Raw genomic sequence first — 12,624 nt, 5'->3', positions numbered from 1 at the left:
TTAATCAAAAACCAATCGCTGGGATGACAACATGTGTCTAAAAATCATGAAATATGTGGAAGACGAATAAAACGAATTTAAAAGAAGAAGATGGAAACAAACACGGCTACAAACGGAACTAAAATTCTGTGCAATCACATATGTATGTACATACATACAAACATACATACATATATATGTACATACATATGTGATGAGGGGGGCGGGCGAATAACAGCAATTAATGCAAAACCGACCGGAAATGCCTTTTAATGGCGGTTAAAGACCTTCAAATTGTTGTTGCATTCACTTTCGAATATGAATCATTTCTCTTTTTTTTTTGTCTTACACTGCTTGACTTAAATTTTAGCATTCTTAGTTCGAATTGGTGAACTGAAAAATTGATTAGCTTATTGATTGAATAATTTCTTGTCTAATACAACGAATTGAATACATATAGAAATACATATATGCGAGAAGTGAAGGCGTTGACGGCGACGTTGGCATCGGCATCAGTGTGTGTATAAAACACAAAGATATAATAAATACATGGAGAGACACAAATACACACGCACACAAACACAAAAATACAAACTGGACTGACGGACTGCCAATTGAGCTAAAGAGAAGATAATCAAGAGCAAACAACAGCAACAACAACACAATAGAAGTGCTATGATTGTGTGCGGAGGGAGGAGAGTGAAAGAGACAAGGGCATGGGCAGGGACAGTGGAATGGTTGGATTGGGTTGAGTTGTATTGTATTCCGGTGAGGTGGCAAGCGGGTTGGGAACGAAATATGGAAGAGTGACGCCAGCCGGCGGCGGTGGGGCCGGCCAGTACACACAATAAAAAGAATTTCACATTTGTACGTCGCCGCCGCCGCTGCCTGTCAGTCAGTCACAAAATATTGAGAGACAGGCAAAAAGAAAAAAAAACCGAAGAAATACATAGCCAGCAGGTCCAAACTTAGGCTAAGGCGTATTTTCTACACCCTTTCTTGGCATGATAGAAGCGAATCTAAAGTCGACAAGAAACAACTTTTTGACCCAATCTATGTACACCTCTTTAGCAAGGGTATGAAGCAAAAAAAAAAAACCAGCAACGAGTCGAAGTCGACTCAGTCAGTCATTCGCTATGGGCAAAATACACACAAATGTATACATATATGTACATACATATATACATACATACATATATCTAGCGCAAAAAAAAAAAAACACCAACCAAGCAGCAAGAACAACAACAAGAAGAACAAAATGCTCACCTTTTCCATTGGCAGGCGCAACGAAGTTCTGTCAACGTTAAATACTCGCTGACTTGACTGCCACCGCCAACCGCTACGGCCAAACCCCACCCCCATCTTCATACTCCACTTTACTCAAGCCACAATTGTGACCCGAAGAACCCACTGTGCGGCAGCAGCAACTGTCATAAAACCGTAAAAGAAGCAAGAAATAAACCAAACGAAAAAAAGAAAAGAGAAAAGAATAAGCAGAGCAGCGCAGCGGCAGCAGTTTTTGCAATTTGTTTTATTTCTTTGGTCATAAATTTATTTTGCCTATCGTCCGCCCCCAGCCAGCCCGTCTTGAAAAGACTACCCCCCACCCACCTTCACTATTTGATAAGCTCTCGCACATCTGTCGCTGCCGCCGATTCACAAAGTATAATAGTCAGTCAGCCGATGCGTAAAGAAGTTACTAGTATAAAATGCGCAATAACAGTTATTAAACAAAAGCCCCACCTTTGTTGCGGCCTGACTAAATGTCTCCTCATTAAAATGATTAATTCATACTACAAATACATATAGAGAAATAAAAACAAAGTTGGTTTTTGTTTTTTTTTTTTTTTTGCAAAAAAAAACTCGATAATTATCAACCACTGTCTCTCTCGCTGTTTCAATTGACTCTCATTCTCTCTGCCCGCCATTCGCTCTTTTTTTTTCTCTCTCTCTCTCTCTGTTTCAGTCGCCGCTTAATCCCACACATAAACGGACGCTGCGCGTTGTAAATAACCATTATTCGAGTTTTTTTTTTCTTTTTTGGATTATTATCCATAGTTTTAGTTGTTTCATTCAGTTTTCTGTGAAGAAATGGAAACTGCAACTTGGCAATTGCAAATTAACAATACAATTTAATAAGTAAGCATAAAGTTAATAAACGAAGAAAAAAAATAGTCGACAGACTGTCTGCAGAGAAGAAGAAGAAGAAATCAGCAGTAGTAGAAGGCGGCGCTTAAGAAAATGTAGAATATGCAAAACACAATACAAATAAAAAACAATAACAAAAACGAGTGAAAAAAAATAGCTTAAACCATCACAAAATTTTATGAATGAAATTATGAAAAGAAATAATGAAAAAAGCAACAACAAGAACTGCATAGTAAAAACGGCATTTTTACCCTCGCACTCTCTCGTTTCATCTATATGTGTAACTTTTTCGCCTTGTGTGTGTGTGTGTATTGTTTGCTTTTTTTGTAGATAAAACAAAGTTTTTTTTTTTGTTTCTGTGTGTGTTTGTGGCCAACTTGAATTTGTTTGTTTAAACAAATAAAAGTTAACTTTATGTTTTAGATAAGTTCATTTATCTTTTTCTTTATTCGCTGCATTTTTTGTGTTCCCCTCTTCTCGTTTCGCCGCGGGCCTAAAATGCAGGTGTAGTGGTGAGTGCGGCAGGCTCTCTTGCTCTCTTTGGTTCTCGCTCGTTTGGCTCGCTCTCAAATTGTGTGCGTGTGTTTGTGGATGATTTTTTGTTTCTTGTTTTAGTTTTGTTTTGCTTTGCATGTTTCTGCTGTTTCCTTTTGCTTGCTCGTTTGCGAATTCGCCGTATTAATCAAATTCGGTGTTCTCGATGGGATTCCCATTTAATATTCGTTTTAAGGGTATTTCAACAAATATTTTTTGTATATTTTTATAAACTAACAAAATTATGTTTTTTTTTTTTGTATCTTTTAGATATTGATTGCCATATAACACAACATGAATAAAAATGCCGGCGATGGCAGCGGCAACGACGGCAAAAACTCAAACAAAGGTAGTGGAGGCTCCAATGGCGGCGGTGGGGCTGGTGGCGCCGGCGGTAATCCCCATGATCCTACAGGACTCTTAGATGCTGCGTCACTTTTTGGTAAGTACATAAATAATCCACATGCCTTCCACTAGCTAGTGTCCCAACTCATCACCTAATGTAATCCTCAGGATATGTAGGTGTAACTGTATTGAATTATTTTAACTTTGTTAAATGTCTTTTAGCTAATATTTAATAATATTCTAATATTCTCGCCCTTCTTCTCTTTTAGCGTATTGGGGTCGTGACCCCACTGGAGCCGCTGCTGCGGCCGCCTCCAATCCTCTATTCAATTCGCAATTTAATGCTGCCGCTGCCGCCGGCTTAGGTCTTTTGCCAAATACAGCTGGAGCCGCTGCCAACGATCGTTATTCAATGGCCGCGGCAGCAGCCGCAGCGGCAGGAGCCCATCATCATCAGAATACCATGGCTGTGGCGGCATCACAGGCCGCCAGTTTGGCAGGTCTGCATCCAGCAAGTGAGTAAAATGTCGGCAAAGAAATTATGCTATAGAATGTATATCCTTTTCTCTGGATTGCCCAAAGGCAAGTGGTCGTAAGCGTTGAGATGCCAACGCGCTGGACGAAATGCGTGCGAGTTCAAATCACCCCTAAGACCTCTTTATTTAAAATTCTTTGTTGGAGCTAAAACAGCAAATGTTCGGTATTTCCTGCTGAGCGTTTGAAGAAAACACTCCTAGAGCATATTTTTGGTTTGACATTCGCTTTACGCTCTTCATGGGAATTTCCTCTTGTAAATGAGGACACCCAGAATGGCGATTAAATGGTCAAGCATAGTTTATAATTGATTTATAAATTTAATTTAATACTGTTAAGGTTAAACAACTAAGTAGGATAGTATTTCATTTTAGTATTTTGACCTCGCTTAAGATTTTTACTAACATTATATGAAATATAACTTATTTTAGGCTGGTGGTCTATGGCCCAATTAGCTGCCCAGGACTATTTCAGTCGCCTGCAGGCATCAGGTCTTTCACCATTTCCTCATCCCGATTTGGCAGCAGCATTTGGTCCAGCTGCTGCCATGGGTATGGCTGGTGCAGGCGCTGGCACAAATGCAAGTGGCGCAGCAGGTGGAAGTGCAACTGGCTTAGGTGGTGTTACAGGCAATGCGGGCGGTAGTGGATCTGGTGGTGGTGCTGGAGGAGGAGGCGGATCGTCGAGTTCTTCAAGCAGTAAATCGAACAAGTCGCGGAAGGAGAAACGAGCCGCCCAGCAACAGCAGCAACAACAACAACAGCAACAGAGTCTGGCCAACAGTATAAACGCAGCGGCGGCTGCTGCAGCAGCAGCTGCAGCCAACAATCCAGCAGCAGCATTGGCCAGCATGCATGGTTTTGGTGTACCCGGCAGCAGTCTGTCATCGGTGAGCACAGGCAGTGGTTCGATACCAACTAGTAGTGGCGGAGGAGGACATGGTGGCTACAAGGTGAATTTAAATGACGCGCTAGATGAGAGAGAAGAAAACACTATTGATACTTTTTTTTTGCTTTTTTGTTTTCTTGCAGAGCACTGCCAGTGCTTATGGTAAACCATCGACTATGACAAGCACTAGTAGCTTGTCTAGTAATCCTGGCTCTGCTTATGACCCTGTGACCCTGCATAAAGAGCTGCTGGCCATGCAGGCGGTGGCCGCAGCAGCCTCTGGCTCTAGTTCAAACAGTTCCTCGGGCAAAAAATCTGGAGGAGGCAGTTCCTCATCATCATTGCATGGCCATTTGACTGGCGTGGGTGGTGGTGGTGGATCCAGTGGTAGTAGTGTTGGCATGATGTCCGGCAGTAAATCTTCCACCAATGTCAGTTCCAGCAATGCCTCATTGGGCGGCCTGCATTCAAACAATCCTCTAATGTCACCTCACTCGGCTCTAGTTAGTGGTGCTGGGATGGGTGGTGGCAGTGCGGGTTCTAATTCTTCCTCTTCATCGGGCAAGGATCGTGATAAGAATAATCCCTCATTAAATGCCCTCAATTCGTTGACCCAATTCGGTGCTTTGGGTATGACACCGCAGCAAAGTATGCAGAGTATGCAGGCGGCGATGAATGCATTTGCGGCTAGTACCACTTCGGCTGGTTCTGCAGGAGCTGGAGGTGGACACTCTGTAAGTAGTCAGCAGCAGCAGGGAGGAGCAGGAGGAGGTATTGGCAACACAAATGCAGGAGCTGGTGGGAAAGCTAAGGATTATCTAAGTGGAGCGGGCATGATGAGGTGAGGACACACAAATAATTTAAAGATTTTTAACTGTACTACATTAATTTCTCTGGTTTTTTTTCCTAGCAGCAATGAGCATCCATCTTTGTTAGGAGTTCGCCTTCCACCCGATACGGAGATCATTAAGTACACATCATCTATTGTTGGTCCCAAAATTCCTGGTACTACATCACGCGGTCGTAAAAAGACCATTTCCGAAACAGAACAACAACAACAAAACACACAACAACAGAAACAACAACAACAACACCAAGTCGAACACTTACTCCAACAACAACAGAAAGATCTTGATACCACAACAAATGCAATTTCCTCTCTACTTGCATTTCCAGGTCTCAGTCCCGCCAAGCGGGCTAGACTAGAAATGGAGTATGCCGCCATGGCAGCAGCTGCGCAACAACAACAACAACTCCACGGCATGTTGGGAGCAGCAGCAGCAGCCGCTGCAGCATCTGGTATGCCTGGCATGAGTGGATTACCCACATCACTGGAACAATTAAGCGGTGTCGTCGTCGGCGGCGGTGGCACAAAGGGTGGAGTCTCATCATCCAGTGGCGGAGGTGGTGTCGGCGGCTCCTCCTCATCATCGTCAACAATCACCAGCAGTGGCGCACAGAGTGGTGGCTCATCGTCGGCCATTTCTCAGCAGCAGCAGCTCCAGCAACAGAATCGCGGAGATTTATCAGCCTCGTCATCGGCATCCAATGATCGTGTTGAGGTTATCAAATTGCCACCAACAATCACCTCAAACGGAGCATACAATCTATCCAATAAGGGTAAAGAAATCCATGATCTTACTACAGATCATGGACCCGGAGCCGGTGTTAATTTAAGCCTAAAATCCAATAATCTAAGCTCAGCTGGTGGCGTTGGAGGCGCTGGCGGAGGAGCGGCAGGTGGAGCAGGTACTGGAGCTGTTGGTTCCGCCTCCAATCCCATAACGATTGATGATTTCGATGCACCACTCAATTTGTCCATGAAACCCTCGGATAAGAGCAATTCCCAGTCTACATCATCAACGAGTGTAACAAATTTGGCAAGTGATTATCAGACCGGAGGTGGTGGACAATCCGCATCTGGAGGATCAGCTGCTGGTGGTTCATCAAATAGTCTACAAAGTCTGAGTTCGATTACCGCTGCTTTGGGTGGCACTGGAGGAATGCCCGGCGGCGCTAGTGGTGTAACCTCACCAGCTCCCCATATGGGAGGAGCCGGCGGCGGTGTCATATCAGCAGGAGGCAGTTCAGCTGTTGGTGGTTCGAATTCTAATTCAGGATCCAATTCGAGTTCATACAAGGAAGGACGTCCACGCAATTTGGGACGCGGCGTATCGAAACCCAAAAAGAATACTGTCGCTTCTCTGCTGGCTCAATCTCGGGCAGTGGGCTTAAAACCCATGCTGGCCACTCAACAACTACTTCAACAGGGAGCTGATATAGTAAGTTTTACCTAGGTAATCCTATCCTAATCTAATCCTTCTTCTCTTTTTCTTAGGAGAAAATTCGTTTGGCTTTGAGTGAGGCTAATGCCCACATGGAAACCTCCACAGATTCCGAAAGCATGGCTGCCGAGAGTGGCCTATCCGAATCGGAGTCAGAAGATGCCAATATACACAATGTGTCCGAGTTACGTGTACCCTTGGAATTGGGTTGGAAGCGCGATACTGTTATACGGGGATTAACCAAACAGGGACAAATACGCGGCGAGGTTACATACTATGCGCCCAATAGTGTGGCTCCACTTAAGACCATTGGCCAGGTTTTTGCTGTGAGTTTGTAGGACGAGCATTTTTTGTATATCTCTATAGATGACCCAACCCAATCGTCCTTAATTTTTAAATGGCTTAAATTCTTATATAAATCGTTATCCCTTTCTTTATAGCACTTGGAACAGCAACCATCCAGTCTTACGCGTGAGAATTTCAGTTTCTCTGCCCGTGCGATTGTGGGCTCATTTCTGCAACCGGCTCCTCCGCCATATGCCAATGATGGTGAATACATACGCATGACCGATGAGGATGTGGCCAAACGTCTGGAGGATTTAAAAGTCTTCACTCGTCAAACTCTCAATGTGGAGCAACGCATTGAGATAGCCAAGCAACAGCAGGCCATGCGTGATGCCAAGAAGCAACAAAAAGAGGAACTTGCTCGCAACAAGGAGAAGGCTCGTCAAGAGAAAAATGCCAAGCTGGAGCAGCAACGCAAAGAGAAGGAACTTAAGAATCAACAGGCTATTGAAGTAAGCTACACACACTTAAAATTGTGAAAATCCTTTACTAATTGGAACTTCCCCTCATTTATTTTTAAGGAGCGCAAAAAACGGCAAGAGGAATTGGATAGGCTCAAGCAGGAGGAATTGATTAAGAAGCAACAGGTCGGTTGGATTATAATATACACATATTATTAATGAATTTTTGCCACGCTCATTTATAATTTGTTTTATTCCGCCTTGTTGTCTGTTTTCTTTTTTTTCTGTGTGTTTCATTTTGATTTTACTTTTTGTGTGCACATAGGAGAAAGAGAAGCGACGTCAGGAAGCAATTTTAGCTAAGGAACAGGTACCAAAAATATGCATTCAATGTTGTGGTCAAATTTTCTGCTTTATAATATTCCAAAATTTACAAAAACAAAAAATTAAAAATTGAAGATAGTTACAGATAGAAATGAAAACCGAATAAAACCTACCAAAATCAGTCAATAATTATAATTACATTTTTTCACCATAAACTTTTTCTTTATTTTTTGCATATTTTTTTAAAGTGTTCCAACACTTTTCTGGTTAAACGGTTTTCGTTTCTTTAGAGATCTAATATATGTATGTTGTTTGGTAGTTCTCATTTTCGATCAACTTCTGCTATCGCCTAGCTGCATAGATGTTTTTTCTCTCTATGATATCCTTTCCAATTTTGACTACAACTAATTTCTTATCATCTCTCGTTAACCAAATAGGAATTACAAAAGCAAAAGGAACTACTGCTGGCTGCCGAAATGGTAAGTGGAGAGAGTGTTTTGTTTAACTTTTTTAATCTAAACCGATTTTATTTGTTTTGATTAGGAACGTGAACGCCGTCGTCAGCATATGAATCTTATTCGCATGTTGGAAGTTCGCCGCAAGTTTGAAGAGCGTGAGAAGAAGAAACATCAATTGGTTTTGGATCGTCTGATTTTGCGGGAGCGTCGGATGGCAGAACGTAAGAGAGATGCTGATATCCTTCAATTGATACGACGACCCAATGAGGATTCGGAAATGCCACAAGAAATCGCTGTGCCAGAATTGGAGCGTATTGCTGGCAATCGATTGCCTGGACAGGCTATGGCTGATCTTCTTATGGTGTTTGAGTTCTTGCACAACTTCGGTGAGACACTTGGATTCGATATGGAATCGTTGCCATCATTGCAGAATTTGCATGATGCTCTGATCAGTGACAGCAATGCCGATGCCGAGGAAGAATTGCTGTCGGTGATGACTCATTTGCTGGTCTGTGCCATTGAGGATCCGGGTGTGCCCAATCCGGGCAGACATACCACACTGTTGGGACAATCGTTGCGAAATGCTGATATAACCAATTCGAATGTATCTGAGATTTTGAGAATCTATTTGTATGCCACTGCAACGGGAGAAATACGTCAAATGTATGGCATCACAGTGGATCGTGAGCGGGAACGTCGTGTGCCCGATCATCATCAATTGGATGCAGATTCGGCAACACATTCGGCCAAGAATCAAGAGTACTACAAGCTGCTCCATGAGAATGATACGTGGAAATTGTCACATTATCTCAAAGATCGTCCATTTGTGGCCTTGAATCCGACTAGAAAGGCCCAAATGTTGGCCCACCTTTGCAACGATTTGCTGATGAATAAAGCGGTCCTCCGCCAAATTGATGGCAGTCTGGAAACATGTGCCCAGATGAGGAAAGAGAAGTACATGACGGACATGAAGGTACGCAAGTATAAGGCCCTTCATATGCGTAAGGCGCGCATTGAGGCTTATGAGAAGGCCCAAGCAGAACGAGAAGCAGCCATGCAAGCTCTAATGGCCCAGCAGAAACTCGATGCAGAACGCTTAGCACTCGCCAAGCAGGCTGAGGCGGAAGCAGCCGCTGCCATTGCTGTGGTTCCAGTTGATGGAGAGAATTCCAAGGCGGAAGTTAGTGGCGAAACAACTACCAATAATGGCGGGGAAAAAGAAGATGAAACCAAGGATCCAGAGGCAGCAGCAGCAACAACAACAACAACAACACAGCCAATGGAAGTGGATAGTAATGATAAAGAAGAAACTGCTCCAGCCACTCCAGCTGCAGTTGGCGCTCCGTCGACTCTTCAGTTAGGAGCAGGAGCTACTGGTGACTCCTTAGTCAGCCCAACAAAGATGACTGCTGTTCCCATTAGCACCACGACAGCCACCACCATCAGCGGTGGGGAACAGTGCGCCGCCACTATTGCCACGCCCACCTATCAACATAATGGCTCAGCGACGACGACGCCGACAAACAGCGCTTCGCTTGTTACGGTTGCTGCCGCCGGCGATGCCCTCTTGCAGGCCAAGAAAACCGGAGCCCGCAATTCCATCAACGAGGATGGACAACATCCCGATGTTAGTATCAGCATTGAGGATGATCTCTCCGATCTGGATTCGGAAATCACAAATGTGGAAGAGGACGAGGATAATCGCCTGAGTGCCGATGAGTTGCAAAAGAAGCTGGACAAGATTGTACGTGCGTCACTCAATTGCAAAGAGGCTTTGGAGAAGAGCACAAATCAGCTAAGGGCCGCATGCTTTGGCCAGGATAGATTTTGGCGTCGCTATTGGAAACTACCGAAAGCGGGAGGCATATTCATTGAGGCCCTGGAGTCGGCACAGAATGATATATGTGGCTATCATGAGGCACTGGAGGGTATGGACGAGCAGGCAACGGATAGAGAGGAAGAAAAAAAGGCAGAATCAGTGGATGGGGATGCAGCAGCAGCGGCAGCCGAACAAGATGAGCCGATGGATGTCGATGAAGACGTTGATGCTAATGACAAAAAGGCAGTGGAGGAACCACCACTTGCTTCAGAACAGCCACAAGCGGATGCGGAGCAACAGCAGCACCAGGAGGAAGACGATGATGATGACGATGATTGCACTGAGATCAACAAAGTCGAACCCGAAATTGTTGATCTTGGCGATGATGATGATGATCCGCCCAAGAGTGACCCAACGGCTCCGCCACCACCGCCTCCACTACCAGCACCTCGTCCCGAAATTAAGGTGAAATCAGAAATGGAGCTAATGGGACCACCACCCACAGTTATTTCAACAAAAACCGATTTCGAGGCTGAGATTAAGATACCCACCATTCCTGGCCTGATACCCACAATCAATAATAACAACAATAATGCCAATGTCAACGATTTTACCAACATGATGAACATGAACAACATGGGCAGCAACATCAACAACATCAACATGAACATTAACAATTGTGATAAGATGGACTTGACGTCCATTAAAGCCGAGATGGATTTGAAAAAGGAAGATGACTGCATTATAGTGTCCACCACAACAATTGGTGATGATTCACCCAAATGGTTCTCGATTGTCAAACGGGAAGTCCCACTGATTAGCGAATTGCCTGCCGAAGATGGCGGTGTCGTTTCGCAGGAACTTCAGCATAGCTATGCCAATCAGAATTGTTATGCCCAGTTGCAATTGCAGGGTCATCCATGGGATTTGATTAATAATATGCAATATTATTCTATACCCATGGACGAGTGTAAAGTGGAGCCGACCAAATACACCCAGGAATGTATATTCTCGTTGAGTGGCTTGGATGAGAAGCAAATGCAGGCCAAAATTGATGAATATGCTGTGAAAATGAGTTCATCAGGAACAGGAACGGGAACAGATGCCGCCAATTTAACAGTGTCAAAAAACGGTCTGGGCTCTCCTCATCCGCCCAGCGAGACTGATGAGGAGTTAAAAAAGACAACGACAACAACGAAATCCGAAACGGAGGAAAAGTTTTTTCGTTTAGGCAGTGAAGTCCCACCAGACACTGGGGGTGGGACTGGGGCTGGGCCTGGAGTTGGAGCTACAGCAGCAGCTGGAGCTGGAGCTGGAGCTGGTGAAACCGAAATTGAAGTAAAGCCAAAAATTGAGCTACGCTTGGATGAGGCGCTCTCGCAGGCCTACTATCACAATATAGCCAATATGTCGTTGAGCAGTGTCCAAACATATATACCCATTGATATTCCATTGCCCCTCTCCATGACCCCCGATGAGCATCGTCTGCTGGAACAAGTGAAATTGGCTGGCTTTCCTGAAAAAGTTCATGGTGTCTATGTGCCACGAAGGCATCGCTATGGCTGGTGGCAACTCAACGATGAGCAGAAATTGCGTCAACTGGTGAAATCGTTAAATCCATCCGGATTAAGGGAACGTGAACTTCAGGAGAATTTGCAACGTTTCCTCACCCTGGAGCAACCGTTGGGAGTTAACTATTTGCTCAAGGAGCATGAAACGGAAGTCGTTGAGTACATGATGCCCGATAAGCCAAACGATTGGAATCCTAAGGTGGCCAAACGTGTGGAATTGGCTCTGCTAGAGCAACTCGAATCGTTGGAAGATAAAATCGCCAGTGCATCGATGCAGCTTAAAAATTGGCAATTGCCCAATCGCATCGAGAACGAACTCAATCTGGAGCAAGAGGATGTGAGTGAAGAGGATTTCGTTAGCATTATACCCATGATAAGGGAACGCATTATTGATCTGGAGGCAAATATTGAGAGAAGATACCTTAAGCCACCTCTGGGATCCCAAACGGGTGATGCTCATTTGGCTGTGATTGCCCAAAATCAGCATACATCGACACAGACTCAAAATTCCGCATCGGCAGCGGCATATCTTCTGCAAATGCAACAACAACAGCAGCAGCAGCAACAGCAGCAACAATTGGTTGGCCAACAGCAGCAACAACAACACCAGCAACAGCTTGGTAACAACACAAACAACAGCAGCAACCTTAATCCTTCATCCTTCAATGAACGTACCATGGCCCTGGCAGCAATTGCAGCAGCCGCTAACCCACCCATTCTCGATGGTAGCTCTGCTAATCCAGCTGAATGCACCTCTGGCAATGTCTCACCTGCCAGCAATTGCGATAGCGACAAAGATGAGAAGGTCGAGAATATCCCAAAAGGCCTAGTCCAATGGCGTGATGCAGTTTCTCGTTCGCATACCACTGCCCAACTGGCCATGGCCTTGTATGTTCTTGAATCCTGTGTGGCCTGGGATAAGAGCATCATGAAGGCGGTAAGTTTATTTCGATTTTTCGCCAATTATATATATAAATATATATCCTAACAACA

At 44.4% G+C, this 12,624-nt stretch overlaps 1 protein-coding gene across 7 annotated transcripts in view; it reads left to right on the top strand.

Annotated features, from left to right (window-relative positions):
- LOC6643360 overlaps positions 1-12,624 on the top strand; it is a 32,483-nt gene that overhangs the window by 15,673 nt on the left and 4,186 nt on the right. For 2 of the 7 annotated variants that reach the window (XM_023176289.2, XM_047009707.1), the window contains exons 2-12: positions 2,932-3,103; positions 3,276-3,521; positions 3,972-4,492; positions 4,572-5,269; positions 5,342-6,710; positions 6,767-7,039; positions 7,154-7,510; positions 7,580-7,645; positions 7,785-7,829; positions 8,221-8,262; positions 8,327-12,568. In XM_023176289.2, the coding sequence (XP_023032057.1) occupies positions 2,956-3,103; positions 3,276-3,521; positions 3,972-4,492; positions 4,572-5,269; positions 5,342-6,710; positions 6,767-7,039; positions 7,154-7,510; positions 7,580-7,645; positions 7,785-7,829; positions 8,221-8,262; positions 8,327-12,568 (8,007 nt within the window). In that variant the 5' untranslated portion in view covers positions 2,932-2,955. Of the gene's footprint in view, positions 1-1,961; positions 2,119-2,931; positions 3,104-3,275; positions 3,522-3,971; positions 4,493-4,571; positions 5,270-5,338; positions 6,711-6,766; positions 7,040-7,153; positions 7,511-7,579; positions 7,646-7,784; positions 7,830-8,220; positions 8,263-8,326; positions 12,569-12,624 lie in introns of those variants that run through there. The other 5 variants (XM_047009709.1, XM_047009705.1, XM_047009706.1 and 2 more) reach the window with 4 other exon arrangements.

The sequence above is a fragment of the Drosophila willistoni genome (assembly GCF_018902025.1).
Source record: "Drosophila willistoni isolate 14030-0811.24 chromosome 2L unlocalized genomic scaffold, UCI_dwil_1.1 Seg168, whole genome shotgun sequence".
Classification (NCBI taxonomy): domain Eukaryota; kingdom Metazoa; phylum Arthropoda; class Insecta; order Diptera; family Drosophilidae; genus Drosophila; species Drosophila willistoni.
Note: the sequence above shows the minus strand (reverse complement) of the source record. Positions and strands in the feature narration are given on the sequence as shown.